This window comes from Conger conger, chromosome 14 (genome assembly GCF_963514075.1).
Source record: "Conger conger chromosome 14, fConCon1.1, whole genome shotgun sequence".
Lineage (NCBI taxonomy): Eukaryota > Metazoa > Chordata > Actinopteri > Anguilliformes > Congridae > Conger > Conger conger.
In genome coordinates, this window is record NC_083773.1 from 2292679 (window position 1) to 2308150 (window position 15472).

Below are 15472 nucleotides of genomic sequence, written 5' to 3' on the forward strand. Positions count from 1 at the left end.
TGTACCTAATTGTGTGTATTTGTGCACAGTTGTACATAATTGTGTGTATTTGTGTGCAGTTGTACATAATTGTGTGTATTTGTGCACAGTTGTACATAATTGTGTGTATTTGTGCACAGCTGTACATAATTGTGTGTATTTGTGCACAGGTGTACATAATTGTGTGTATTTGTGCACAGTTGTACATAATTGTGTGTATTTGTGCACAGGTGTACATAATTGTGTGTATTTGTGCACAGTTGTACATAATTGTGTGTATTTGTGCACAGTTGTACATGATTGTGTGTATTTGTGCAGTTGTACATAATTGTGTGTATTTGTGCGCAGTTGTACATGATTGTGTGTATTTGTGTGCAGTTGTACATAATTGTGTGTATTTGTGCGCAGCTGTACATAATTGTGTGTATTTGTGCACAGTTGTACATAATTGTGTGTATTTGTGCATCTCTGTGGCTGTGTCTGTGTGTCAGGCGGTCTTGGCAGTCATCGTCATCGTCAACCTGAAGGGCATGTTCCTGCAAAGCTGTGACATCATCACTCTGTGGAGAAGCTGCAAAATCGACCTGGTGAGACGAATGTTTTTAAACAGATAACACACACACACACACACACACACACACAGACAGACACACACAAGTACACACACTCACACAAATCCTGGCCTGAATCTCACTCACCATTAAAATTATTATTATAGGTTGTACATATGCAAGTAAAATGAAGAAATGTTTGCATATTTGGTAATAATAATAATAATCATAATAATAATGTTATTATTATGATAGAGTGAGTTCTCGCTCTCTCTCTCTAACTTTACTCATGTCTCTCAACCTTTGTCCCACTCTCTCTCTCTGCTGCGCCCAGCTGGTGTGGCTGGTCACCTGGATCTCCACGGTGCTTTTTAACCTGGACCTGGGCCTGGTCATCTCCATCACTTTTGCACTGATGACCGTCATCTTCAGAACTCAACTGTGAGGCACTATACACCCCTCTGTCTGATTTTTCCACCCTTTTCCTCCCAAATGTACAATGTCCAATTGTGCTCATGTTGCAATGCTCGTTTAGTGTCGTTGTGGGAGAATGCAGACAAGCATGTTCTCCCATCGAGCTTCTTTTCACACCACAGTGTGCAGCTCTTGCATGCGCAGGATTGAGTTGGAGCAAGACATTTGCCCCTATTTCGACTCAGACTCAAAACCCACCTTTTCAAACTCTACCTTAGTCCTCCCTCCTGATTTCCCCTGCCCCTCCTTTCTGATATCCCTATCCTTGTCTAACCCCCCCCCCCCAAAAAAAATAAAAAAATAAATTGCACTTATGATGACGACTATGTTTAGAACAGCATTTCATGTGTATTTTGCTAGTTATGGATGTGATGCTTTAACTTGTGGTAGAACCTATGCACTAGTAAGTCGCTTGGATTAAAAGCATCTGCCAAATGACAAAAATTTAAATGTAATGTAAATGTAAGACACCTCACGTGCTTCTCAACAGACAGAATTGTGGAATTCCTCTTCCTGCGGTCTTGCTTAATGGCAATCATTTTAGTGTCACCTGCAGCTTTTGATTCTGTCACACAGAGACCAGGCCCTCTGCGCCTCATGTCTGTGAAAGGTCACACATTTTCATATGTCTGACACAACAACTGATTATGTTTTAATGTTTGGTATTGTTGTTCCAGGAGTCCATTCAAGAGGTTTGTTTTGTAGTCTGATTGAATTCACCATGCCAACTTTCATGCAGTATGCAATGATATGCATTATATAATGTACAATATAATCACCCATCTCACGCTCTTCCCTACAGCCCACAATACTCCGTCCTGGGACAGGTGCCGGGCACAGAGATATACTTGGACATGGAGATGCACAAAGAGGTGAGACACAGAATAGGCAAGAGGAGGAATCATGAGGAGTCACAGAGAGTCAGGTGGGCTGTGCCTCCTTCCTTACCTGCCGCGTGGCGTCTCAAAGCCGCTTTGCATCGCTGCTCTCCTGCAGGTGAGGTCGGTTCCAGGCATCACCATCTTCCGCTCCTCAGCCACCGTGTACTTCGCCAATGCCGAGCTGTACCTGGAGGCCCTGAAAGAGAAGGTGAGTGAAAGTTACCATGGACACAATATAAGTCAGGCTCAGAGTCACTGTAGGAGTCATAGTCACCATGGACACATGCTGAGTCAGTGCTGCCGGGAATCCTGTGAATGACAGTGTTGCCATGGGTCCTGTAAGAGTCAGTGCTGCCAGGAATCCTGTAGGAGTCAGTGCTGCCATGGGTTCTGTAAGAGTCAGTGCTGCCATGGGTCCTGTAAGAGTCAGTGCTGCCAGGAATCCTGTATGAGTCAGTGTTGCCATGGGTCCTGTAAGAGTCAGTGCTGTCATGAATCCTGTAGGAGTCTGTGCTGCCATGGGTTCTGTACGAGTCAGTGTTGCCATGGGTCCTGTAAGAGTCAGTGTTGCCATGGGTCCTGTATGAGTCAGTGCTGACAGCAGTTTGTGCCAGACTGTAATCACTGACTAGTTTCTCTGTGTGCAGAGTGGGCTGGACATCACCAAAATGATCACCTACAAGAGGAGGCAGGACGCCAAGCAGAAACGCAGGGAGATGAGGGCAGAGAGGAGGGCCAGGAGACAGGCCAACAGAGAGGTGAGTCACTGCTCATCTGCCACGCATACCTGAGTTCACCTGTATCACCTGTACACACCTACATCACATTATACATCTACACGCAGGCATGAGCTCACCTGTACACACCTGCACACACCTACATCACAATATACATCTACACGCATACCTGAGCTCACCTGCACACACCTACATCACAGTATACATCTACACACATACCTGAGCTCACCTGTACACACCTGCACACACCTACATCACAGTATACATCTACACGCATACCAGAGCTCACCTGCACACACCTACATCACAGTATACATCTACACGCATACCTGAGCTCACCTGCACAGGCCTGCACACACCTACATCACAGTATACATCTACATGTAGGCATGGGCTTACCTGTACACACCTGCACACATCTACATCCCAGCATATATCTATCATCATTTTATCTGTAAAGTGCTCATTCTCACCGTCTATTATTTAAGCGTTATGGAACGAGAACCGTGGTATATCGCTGATATTGGCACAGCTAGCGGGGTGGTTAGGCACGACGGGAAGAGGAGTGCCGTTACACCCCCATTAGCCAATATCCACGATATACCACAGGTTTGAGTTCCACAACGCTTTTATACAACGGATGCCACATTTATGTTTCAAATTTTCACTAAGGAAAAACAAGACAAACTTTAAATTAATGTATTTTTAATGGAACTATGTTTTATGGTAAATGTATTCTTGCGCTGAACAGTTTATTGGTTGCTAAGCAACGGTATTGCGAACGTTAGCAAGCACTAATGTATCCCCACTGCATTAACGTTAGCTAGCTTGCTAGTTTACGTTACAACAGACGAGACTGGCACACACAAGTATTATTATTATTATTATTATTATTATTATTATTATTATTATTATTGTAGACGTTTATCAGGACACTGCCAGACAACGTGCAGCTATTGAAATAACTCAGTGTCGTTATGAGTCATCATTTGCTTCGCGGGGTTTGGTGGTCTTTCGATCCGAGGACGTTGCCTCAGTTGTATTTTTTTCGTTCCTATTTCTTTCCAAATCAAAGGACACTTTAAACTCAGTCATTTTATTTTACTTTTAAAGGCTACTAGCGGCGAGATGATGATGCCACGTAAAGGAATAACGTCAAGTTACGTTAATTTCGATCACAAAATAGATAACGGTGATCTACAAACGCGGAGTAATATTAAAATATGTGTGGACATTCCATGTAGCCGTACGTATATTGTGGATACTGGCCAATAGAGAAAATGGACCGGACCTATCCGTTTTATAAATAGTTGCAAGTCATAGTTGTGGACGTACCTGCAGTGAGCTCCATAATGTTTGGGACAAAGACATAGTGTATTTTTCATATATATACTCCACATATAGGTAATCAAACAATTCACGCGTGGGTAAAGTGCACTTTCTCAAGTTTATTAAAAGGTGGTATGTCTATACACTTGTCACCATCGTGAGCAGAGAATTATAACTGACTGAGTTGTAACTGACATGTTTGAATGAGTTGCTTGGAGACCATTCACTTTTGAATATTTCAAGCTCAATATCTCAAAACTGTCACACCTTCTAATTCTCAGCTCACGCCATGTAGAAATTACAGCACTTTTTATATCTTGCGCCACAATTTCATAAGAGAATCTTCTATACTTGCACTGAGGAAGAAAATGAACTCACCTAACTAATCAAAAAAACCTGTGAAGGCAAAAATTATGGTACTCTGAAATGAGGGGCTATGTATAAAAACTGCTATAATAATACCAAAATGTATACAAAAATATATATTAAAAAAAAAAAATCTGTACTGAACTGATTCATGAAGTGAAGTATAGAGCCAAATAATAAAAAATACTTTTTTTTGGGCTTAAACATTATGGAGCTATATTACCCGTGCACTACTGAACACATCTGCTCATGTCTTTGTTTCCCGCCAAAGGCAGATGAAAATGGCGGGGACGGGGGCGCGGTGTTTTCGGTGGAAGAGGAAGCGGAGCACTGGAAGGAGAAGGAGCTGCAGGAGAGCCCGGGGGAGGGGGAGCCGGAGTGGCGCGGCAGGGAGAACGGGACGGTGTTCGTGATGCCGGCGCGGCCCAACGCCTCGGGCACCTGGGAGTACCTGAAGTGCGGGGACCCGGACTCCGCCACGCTGGGCTCCACCTCGGGGCTGGAGGGCGACACCACCACCCTGGCCTCCAGCTGCGACGACACCCTCAGCAGGGACCTGGAGAGGGTGTCTCTGGGCTCTCTGGGCAAGTGGACCTGGGACATCCATTCCATCATCCTGGATCTCTCCACCGCCAACTTCATTGACACGGTGGCCATCAAGACCATCCAGAATGTGAGTGGCACATGGGTGGCTAAAGGGTAGGGAGGAGGGATGGAGGGATGGAGGGATGGGAGATTTGGACAAATGGGATAAGAACTGCATTGGGAATTTGGGGTAAAGAAGTAGAGAAAACAAATGGAAGAAATGTTTTTTTAGGGGAAAACTTCCTTTTTCAAATGTAGTTTTTTCTCTCCGATGATAGATCTTTCACGACTTTGGAGAGATTGATGTGGATATCTATCTTGCTGGCTGTCAAAGTAAGTGTTGAGTGTGGTTGCTTCTGTATATTTTAGAGAGCAATTTCCACCTATTTTGTACGAGTCCTATAAAAGTCTCAAAAAATGATTTACTGCACACACATGGTCGGAGACTTAAATTAAGAAGAGACTTGTACCATTCATAAATTTGAGACGGAACAAATTTGTTTTATTGCCCTGCTTTGCAAATAAAGAGGCTGCAGTTTGAATGTAGCTAAAGTGTGGCTTAGTGTGTCAGTGTGTATCTATGCGCGTTGTGGCATATCTGATTGTTCACGCTGTGGGTCCCAGCCTCAGTGGTAGAGCAGCTGGAAAGAGGGAGGTTCTTCAACCATTCCATCACCAAGGGCCACCTGTTTGCCTCAGTCCACGATGCCGTACTGTACTGCCTCAACCACAAGGGGGCGTCTACAGCGCCCAGCTACGAGTGTGCAGTGGTGAGCTCCAAATACAGATGTGCATGCTCTCACACTCACACACATGCACACACACACACGCATGCACACAAACGCACACCATCATTCTTTACAGCCGTGATACAACTACACACTAAATATAGCGCATCTGATTTATCAGTGTGCACAGACCTGCTCAGAGCACTCTGCTCCTCATTGCTGTGCAGTGGATACGCTTAGGGAAAATCAGTGGGAACACAGGAATTAATCCCAATTTGAAATTGTCATTCCAGAACATGCGGTGCAATACCCGGCTGTGACCAGAAGATGGGGCTGTTTTCCATGCAGGCTGCAACTGGACACTCTACTGATTCACCAGCTGCTATACCACCACTCTCTCTTTCTCTCACCTTGGTGCTGGCTCTCTCCCTACTGGAGAACAGACAACCACACCAAACTCAAACAGTATGGAGCAGTTGCAGTACCAGACTCAGCACCTTCAACTGAGATGAGAGAGAGAAAATTAGGGGAAGGAGAAAAGGGAGAAAAGGGAGAATGAGTATTTAATAGATCTATAATGTTGATCTAATGGCTGTTACCATAAAACTGGTCTGACTCAAAACACAATCATGAGTTATTTGACAGTTATTTAGGCCCTGCTGTTATTTTAGCTTATCATTAGACAGACTTCCTTCCTCAAGTTTTATCTTATTTCGTTTTAATCAAGACTATCCTGTCTGAAAACCATGTCTGAAAACCAGTCGGGAGAGTAATGGATGTAGGCTTTTCCCGTCATCCACCCTTTCTCTGTGTTATGCACATTTCTGGTGGTGGATGGAATGAGGAGTATGAATTGTGGGAACATTCTTAGTTATTGTGTAAAATAAGAACCCTCTTAGCCCCTGTTCACGTGTGATTTTCCCGACGACACTGCAAAGATCAACAGCCACAGACTATTTTTGTGTTAGTTTGGTTCTCCGAGGGGCTGGCCCCTGCGATTTAAACTGACCCTGATGTGTGTGTTTCTGTGTACTCTCAAGTATGTTATATAGAAGATGACAGATTTACATATTTTTAAAATTATTAATCTAAATTGTATTTTCTTGTATAATTATGAATGTAAGTTACAATTGTTTCATACTTTTACTCGTGATTTAATGTTTAGGTAAATGGGAAAATTGGAAGACTGCACACTAATTGGTCTTTAGTCCCACTGTGTACATTTCCCCAAGGTCAATGCCAGAAACGGAATGAATCATATTCATTATTGTGCGTTTTTCTGGCGGGTCATGCGTTGAAACGGGTATTACAATAAAGTCATGGATGACAGAGGTTAGCTTCCATTGCCTCATTATTTAGTGCTCTTTAAAAGTATACACTCAGTGAGCACCTTATTAGGTATTTATTCAACATTTTTTTTAAATTAATTAACTCTTCTGCTGCTGTAGCCTATCCACTTAAGAGGTTTGACACATTTTGTGTTCAGAGATGGTCTTCTGCATGCCACTGTTGTAATGTGCGGTTATTTGCATTACTGTCACATTTCTGTCAGCTCTGACCAGTCTGGCTCCTTCTCCTCTGACCTCTCTCAATGCATTTTTGCCTGCAGAACTGCTGCTCATTGGATGTTTTTTGTTTTTCACACCATTCTCTGCAAAGACCATTGTGCATGAAAATGACAGGAGAGCAGCAGTATCTGAGATACTCAAACCACCCTGTGTCATTTAGAAGCATGTGGCAATAAATGATTGGTTGGCATTTATGTAGCGCCTTCATCCAAAGCGCTGTACAATTGATGCTTCTCAATCACCCATTCATACACACACTCACACATCCAACAGCTGTCATGCAAGGTCAAACAGCTGGTCAGGAGCATTTTGGGGTTAGGTTTCTTGCTCATTGACACTTCGACACACCCAGGGCGGGATCAAACCGGCAACCCTCCGATTGCCAGACGACTGCTCTTACCGCCTGAGCCAATGAGACGACTGCTCTTACCGCCTGTGCCAATGTCTACCCATAATTAAAAAAAAAAAACGCCACAGCTTCAGAAAACATATTTTCCTTTATTAACCTATATAGCATGTGCTCTATATTTAATAAATTACTCAATTTTCTTTATTCTCTGTATCGCATAAAAGTGATTCAAGTGCATTGTCAAACCAACACAAGTAGTGTGATCAAATAAATAAATAAATAAATAAATATGGTACATAAATAACACTTTACAAATACTATCCCAAGTACAGCTAAAAAGACAGTGGCCCATTAGATTAATGTGACGGCTAAACAGGCCTTAGAAGCTAAGGAGTCAATTGTAGGGTGAACAGGGTGGAGCGGGGGAGTTTAAATTCTCACGAGAACAAAAACATCCACACACACTGAATATCCTACGCGTTCGGTCCGGGGACCTTTGTCGGAGCTTTACCGAGAGTCGAAGTGAAGCACATCTACAGTATAGGTGTTCTAAGAGTTTAGGCATGCGTCACAGTTCAGGTGTGTGTGAATGGCCCTAAGACAAAGAGCCAAAAAATGTGTGTCAAATGCATAAAACGGGCACAAAGGAGACACAACTTCCAACGTTACTTTCTAAAAAAACAGCATCCACATGAAGACGAGTGCAATATCTATGAAAGCAGTGTGACTGGGGGGCTCGGCGCAGGGAAACTGACGATGCCAAATTGACCAGAGGAGGCGCTGCGGTTCGGATGGCACGCAACAGAGTCGATTTTGCACATCACAGCAAAGAGGGCCACAGTGCAAACATTGCGCTACATGCGAAGTCACCCCGCGGGAGGCATTTAAAGGGCTGAGAAGATGAAATTCAAAAACAAAACACCGAGGACAAGATTACCATTATTATTATTATTATTATTATTATTATTATTATTATCATTGTTATTTAATAGTTGCATAAACTCAAACCCACCTGTTCCCTGAACTACACTGTGCATCTTTAGGCAGGTCAAAGACGGGCAGCTTTTTTGGGGCAAAGCCCTGAACAGATCCCAACACCGTACGGTCTCACGTTCCTTCCTTGTGCATAAGTATGAGGGAGTGTGTGTGCGTGCGCATGCTTGCGTCGGTGTGCGTGTGCATGCATGTACAACGTGTGCGTGAGAAAGGAGGACTCACTCCATGCAGACCCCTGAGCATAGCCATAAAATAAACACATTGCCCAGAACACAACACTAGTGAAGGGAGAAATAAGGTGCAGTATAGTTCCTTTGGTTAATGTGAATGCAGAGGTGAACTAGTCATTCATGAAGCCTGCCTTTGATGTTGCTGGGACACTTCATGCAAAGTCAATGCATCACCAATGGGCCTTCAGTCCAAACTACCATTGCTCCCAGCGAGGGCTGTGTGTGTGTGTGTGTGTGTGTGTGTGTGTGTACATGTGTGTGAATGCGTGTCTGTCTGCGTGTCTGTGTGTGAGTGTGTGTGTCTGTCTGTATGTGTGTGTGTGTGTATGTGCGTCTGTGTGTGTGCGCATTGTGTATTTCACAGTGTTTCTAAGGGGGAAGAAAGTTCCAAAGCTGCTAAAAACAGACCCCTCCCCTTTTGTACAGACAGGGAGAGAGCCAACTGGGAAGGCCATTTGGGAAAGTTTGGGGTGAGGAGCTGCTACATGTATATTAGGGAGAGGTGAAAGGTTGGGTTGCCGTTTTTCAGGGAGGTGCTATAGGTCTTGGTGTGGCTGTTGGGGGAGTTTAGGAGGAGGAGCTAAATGTGGGGAGGTGCTATAGGTCCTGGTGCAGGTCATTGTGCTGGGCAGAGTCCTGCTCAGTACTGTGGGTCTCTGAGCCCTGGTGCTGGGACAGCATCTGCTGGTACCGGGCCTGGCGCTGGTAGTCCGGGTCCACGTTGATCCAGTTGTTGGCGATCCACTTGGTTCCACGGGTGACCACACAGCCGCCGTGCAGGGAGTACTCGTCCTGCTCACCAACCCAGCCTGAGAAACACACACAGTAGTGTCACGGCAAGAATCTGGATTTCCTGCTGACCTAGCTTTGGTAAATGTGCTGCCGATTAAGGAAAATACATATTTGATAATAATAAATGCTCAGATCAGATTTTATGCTCAATAGCTGCACCTGACGGTTCCCCCTTAAGCAGCAACATGGCAACGAATGGTGCAGAGAACAGGAAGCACGTGCATGTCAGTACATACAGAGAATCAGTATTCCATGTAGCTAACATTGTTGTGTTCACTCAGGTTCCCTTTGTCTAATGATACGTATCATACCTTTGCCGTCAGACAGGTAGTTGTACCAGAACACTGCCGTGCCCTTGGTGGGCTGCACCCTCAGGTTGCCCTTGTCACAGTGTTTTCGTGTGTCCAGAAGGTCCACATCGTTCTGGATCAGAGACTGAAATAAAACAAAAGAGCAAAATGGTTTAATTAATGCACTGTAACTGCAATCACAAGAATGCATCTCATCTACAGATAGACACACATACACTCACATTAGAGACAGACACACAAGCACGCACACATGCATGCACACACACACAGCACACACACCGCACCACTTCCTCATATGTCCTGTTGTCGGCGACGGGAAAGGTGGTCTCTCCGCCCCCCTCCACAGAGTTCAGGTAGAACAGCACCGTGATGTACCTGCAAAAACAACACACACAACTTCAGTAGAACAGAGACACACACAGATCTGCACTCACACACAAACATGGATGCACACACACACACGCTCACCCCCACACACACACACACACACACACACACACACACACACACACACACAGTCATGGGTGCCCGCTCACCGGCAGGAGGTCTCAAAGGGGGTGGAGTTGTTGGCCGCCAGACGGGTGTGGGTGCAGGCGGTCTCGGGGTACACCGGGCCGCTGTCGTGGTGGGCGTGGTAATGACCCCCCCGCTCGTACCTCACCACCTGCAGCGGCTCGCTCAGATCCACCAAGGAGGACGGCAGTCGAGTCAGCAGCGTGACTCTGGGGGCGGGTATGAGCAGAGAGAGAGAGAAGGGGAGGCAATTGATTGAATCCAAGATTTGCAAGGCCCTTAACCCCACATTGCTCCAGAGGGGATTGTCCCCTGCTCAGTCTAATCAACTGACCTTGGATAAAAGCGTCTGCTAAATGACTGTAATGTAACGCAATGAACATGGGGATGAAGAGAGAAGCTCCAGAAGCTGGGCGCGGGGGCTGACCTCTTCCTGAGCGTCTGCAGGACGTGGTGCGCCCCCCGGCCCTGGTGCAGCCAGGCGTGCCTGCTGTTCCTCACCAGCTGGCTCCTCTTCACGCCGCGCCGCCGCAGGAACCGCTGGAACGCGTTCCCGCTCAGCCGCTTAAACTCCTCCAGGCTGAGCAGGCCTGCACACACACACACACACACACACACACACACACACAGCCGCTTAAACTCCTCCAGGCTGAGCAGGCTTGCACACACACACACACACACACACACAGCCGCTTAAATTCCTCCAGGCTGAGCAGGCCTGCAGGCCTGCACACACACACACACACACACACACACACAGCCGCTTAAATTCCTCCAGGCTGAGCAGGCCTGCACACACACACACACACACCCACCACATTATACACAACAACACACACACACAGCTGCTTAAACTCCTCCAGGCTGAGCAGGCCTGCACACACACACACACCACATTATACACACCACATTATACACAACAACACACACACACACACGCACACACGCACACACGCACACACACACAGACACACACACGCAGGCTCTCACCGTTGCCGTCGGGGTCTGCCTGGAGCCCACTGTAGATCTCTCTCAGGTTCTCAGGAGTGAGCCAGATCCCATCCCGCACGCGTGAGTGGGTGAGAATCTGGGGAAAGGCCGACACACAGCACTGGGGTCATTTGCCTGTCATACAGGACGACATTGGCTCAGGCATTAAGAGCAGTCGTCTGCCAGTCGGAGGGTTGCCGGTTGGATCCCGCCATGGGTGTGTCAAAGTGTCCCTGAGCAAGACACCTAACCCCTAAATGGTCCTGACGAGCTGGTTGGTGCCTTGCATGGTAGCCAATCGCCGTTGGTGTGTGAGTGTGAGTGTGAGTGTGTGTGTGTAAATGGGCTTTGGATAAAGTGCTGTGTTAAATATCCTTCGTCAACCCCAGGTTTTGTGTTCATTCATTCATTCATTCATTCATTCATTATCCTAACCCGCTTATCCTGAACAGGGTCCCAGGGGGCTGGAGCCTATCCCAGCATACATTTGGTGAAAGGCCATCACAGGGCACACACACCATTCACTCACACACTCATACCCAATTTAGACTCTCCAACCTGCATGTCTTTGGACTGTGGGAGGAAACCGGAGTACCCGGAGGAAACCCACGCAAACACGGGGAGAACATGCAAACTCTGCACAGAGAGGCCCCGGCCGACCGGGATTCGTACCCAGGACCTCCTAGCCGTGAGTGCTACCCACTGCACCATCCGTGCCGCCAGGCTTTGCGTGTGAAAGAGGTATATCAACAAACCACCATCCCAACCAGCCCAACACGGACAAACATCCACCTCTTGTAGCTGCAGTTGACCATCTTGGTTGAGGTCCAGCAGGTTGAAGATTTCCTCTGGACTGAGGTCCAGCTGCTTGGTCAACTCTTCCTGGTCCTCGGGCACCATCACCTGGCTCTCGGTCAGGCCCTTCAGCTGAGCCAGCTGCACCACCACATTGCACTCCTCTTCGGACAGGAACCCTGGGATCTCTACAAGCACAGCACAGGAAACCATTACACTTTAGTGTACACACACACACACACACACACACACACACACACACACAATCACAGAAGAACATTATACTGTATCTATTGTATACATGCTTTAAAAGAGGCTCCTTTGCTGTAGGTTTATAAAAATAAAAATAAAAAGCTTCTTTTTCAGGCGTTACTACTCGTACTGTACCAGTGTCTGTCTGCTTACGCACATAGTGTATGGAGCAGGGAGGAATTCTTCACTGGCCCATAAATGTTTGGGAAGGCCCTGTGACTGTGGCCTGTGGTGGACTAATCGGTGACAGCAAAATCCCCACTACTCAACACTCAGTTGGCCAGGGTTGGTGAGTAACATGAGCTTGGTATTTTGATGGGGGATACAAGAGAGAGAGATGGGGCGGGGGGTTAAATACCGGATCAAATCTCCACAGTAGGAATCAGAAAGCCACTCTCACCAAAAAGCAGAGGCTTCAAGCTCAGAGTCCGCATCTCATGGACTTTGTTTGGGACCAGAGAAACTTTCTGAATGTGTCCGACCTGCACACAAACATTTCGATCAGCCATTTTCATTGTTGTTTCCCCCCCAGTATTAGTCCATGACAACCATTTTGCATTCTCAGAATCGAGTACTCATCACACCGAATGTGTGAAAAAAAGACGGATGACATTTGAGAGTGTGTCTATAAGTGTATAGCTAGAAGTTAAAAACGTATCCTAGAAAATACAAATCTGCATCACCCTTATTCCCTCAATGCGCGGAAGGTGCATAGTCCGGCTGGATCCGTGGTCTGGAAACAGAGGAATGGGAACTGGATGTGAATCGTGATCGCTGCTCTCGCTCCTCGTGCTGGTTGCGACTCCGGGACCGTTGTTGTAGTGCACATACAGCAGCAGGGCGATTACGTTAATAATGTAAACATGGAAGAAAACCATAACAACCATGAAGTAAGAGCGCGAACACACGCTGCTCTTCTGCAGCGGGAGACGCTCTCTGGAAAGAGTTGGGAGGGTAGGTGGTTTATCCTCCTCCGGGACGTCTTCCTGAGGTTCCATCATTGTTGTCATAATATGCATTTATTTTTGGTGCAGGTATTTGGATTATATCGGGGCTGTCTGTGTACTTAGCTAGCTAACTTACACGTTTCCCGTGCTCGTCCAATAGTACGACGAACGACTTAATTGAACGGAACGGGCGTAACTAACGATCACTTCAGTTATCTTTGGGTTCACAGCTAATTTATATTATTAGGCAACGTTATCCTCGCACATCAACAAGATGGATAGCTCAACGTAACGGCACGGGTAGCTCCCTCCATCCCATAACTTAGCTAGCTACCTAGCTAGCTAGGCTAGTCCGTTCGCGGTGCTTTTGCGTCCCTAGTTTAGGCATGACACATTCGCTCTATTGCAGATATCTAGTTAAATAACGTTTGCCGATTAGTCAGACAGGTAACAGGCTAAACTGCCAAGGCAGTTTATTATCATATTGCAATATGTTTGCGTAGCGATTTCAGCTGTCAGTTTAGAGTAAAGGCAGAGCACCACTGGTCAGCTACTCACAACATTAGCGTTCCTATGTCAAAAGGTTTCCTCCGATATTGACTTGATCTTAAAATCTGATTTTGACCGATCACTTTACTCCATAACGAGTGTCACCGCAGCGTAGCTGTTTAAGCAAGTAAGGCGCCATTGTCCCCACAACTGCAGCATCTCACCGCAGTCAAGTGAGCAGAACCGCCAGCTGGCATCTGCAGCGTCGCGTTTAGGGTATGCGCGTATTTTACGAGAACTACGACAATAAAGGAAACCACGTGATAGTCAAAATAACCGTAACCCGATTTAACCCACATAACTGTATTCTGTGCATTTAACAGACGCAGGTATCCAGAGCGACTTACAAAGTCTTAAAATCTTATTATCCACTTCTCCTGTGTTATTTTTTTATGCATTGTGGTGCAGTGCAAATTATTTGACTTGTCACAGGTGACTTGGGAAACAGGTTATTTTTGGTGTTGATGCAGGCAGTGGTCTGAGCATTTATGCTACCAGGCTATTTTAAGCATTAGAAAACATTGCCAGATGTTCCCTCATGAAATAAATTGTATTTAGCTATTCGCACCTCTCTATCAGTGTTTTTCCCTGGCTGATAGTCAGACATATCATTATTAGTTAAATAAAAACGAGTTTATTTTTATTGTAGTTCTAACAATTGACTATAGGATACAATGCAAGCTGTGTTGTTTACACTTACTGAGTTTACATCATGTATGTGATACAAATAAAATGAATCACCCCCGGCCCACCCCATTCCCTGGATTGACAGTAGACAAATCATTATAATAGGTGCATTATACTAGTTTTTCAGTGGCGAGCTATACATGTGTTAGTTACAGCTATTTTTATGAAAGAAAGCTTGCTGCCTCAAACTCTTATTAAGGATGTATCACCCAGTAAAGCAAGGCATGGTTCAGCGGATGGGTTTTTTCATACCTGTCTGTACTGTATGCATGTTGAATAAGTGGATTAGTGGTTTAGGATTGGAGTAATTTAAGTAATGGAATATATGGAACTGGGATATTGCAGAGGTGCTACTCTTCAATTTGTTTCCTCCCTGGGGGATGATGAAAGTTATATTGCCATGTCCAGACAACCCTAACTTGTGTAGCCCAGTAGAATATTTAATAATTTGGCATATTAATTTCCTAGAACCCTGAGGTGATTTTGACATTTTTCCCCCTATCGTCAGTTTTTTACAGATTAAACAGGTTTATGTAATTTATAACTCATCATACAGCCCTGTCCCTATCAGAGAATGTCAGGCTTAGTTTTGGATATGATATTGATGAGTTGAGAGGCCCTATTATTTGAGAAAAAAATAAGTACTGGTTACTAAAAAAATGTATGCACTTGGGTATATCTCCAAAACCAAAAGTGTCAGTTCAGGTACATCATCTTACATTATAAGAATATTTATTGGGTAAAATTATCATACAGCCATGTCAATAGGGCATACCGTATATGCAATCAGTAACAAATAGGCTACTTTCTATTAGTAACCCTGTACATGGCACTGTCTATTTTAAGTTACCCATATATTTAAA

The 15472-nt window shown here is 45.4% G+C and overlaps 2 protein-coding genes across 4 annotated transcripts in view; one reads left to right on the top strand and one right to left on the bottom strand.

The window, feature by feature from the left end:
• LOC133109572 (solute carrier family 26 member 6-like) overlaps positions 1–6285 on the top strand; it is a 33155-nt gene extending 26870 nt beyond the window's left edge. The window contains exons 14-22 of the mRNA XM_061218943.1: positions 471–566; positions 865–971; positions 1807–1876; positions 2001–2093; positions 2533–2643; positions 4589–4990; positions 5181–5235; positions 5527–5672; positions 5924–6285. Of these exons, the coding sequence (XP_061074927.1) occupies positions 471–566; positions 865–971; positions 1807–1876; positions 2001–2093; positions 2533–2643; positions 4589–4990; positions 5181–5235; positions 5527–5672; positions 5924–5950 (1107 nt within the window). The 3' untranslated portion in view covers positions 5951–6285. The remainder of the gene's footprint in view (positions 1–470; positions 567–864; positions 972–1806; positions 1877–2000; positions 2094–2532; positions 2644–4588; positions 4991–5180; positions 5236–5526; positions 5673–5923) is intronic.
• A 1391-nt stretch (positions 6286–7676) lies between these two features.
• On the bottom strand, positions 7677–14111 carry p4htmb (prolyl 4-hydroxylase, transmembrane b). 3 transcript variants are annotated; one of them, XM_061218949.1, is made up of 9 exons: positions 13110–14111; positions 12827–12908; positions 12172–12362; positions 11380–11476; positions 10817–10979; positions 10413–10598; positions 10161–10251; positions 9877–10000; positions 7677–9582 (listed from the first exon to the last, which is right to left on the bottom strand). In XM_061218949.1, exons 1-9 carry the CDS (start codon positions 13443–13445, stop codon positions 9371–9373), a joined length of 1482 nt encoding a protein of 493 aa, XP_061074933.1. In that variant the 5' UTR covers positions 13446–14111; the 3' UTR covers positions 7677–9370. The 3 variants fall into 3 exon arrangements, 2 of the variants coding, with proteins under 2 accessions (XP_061074933.1, XP_061074932.1); XM_061218948.1 differs by having other exon boundaries at positions 10724–10979; XR_009704737.1 differs by having other exon boundaries at positions 9560–9582; positions 10156–10251; positions 10724–10979.
• Positions 14112–15472: the final 1361 nt, after the last annotated feature.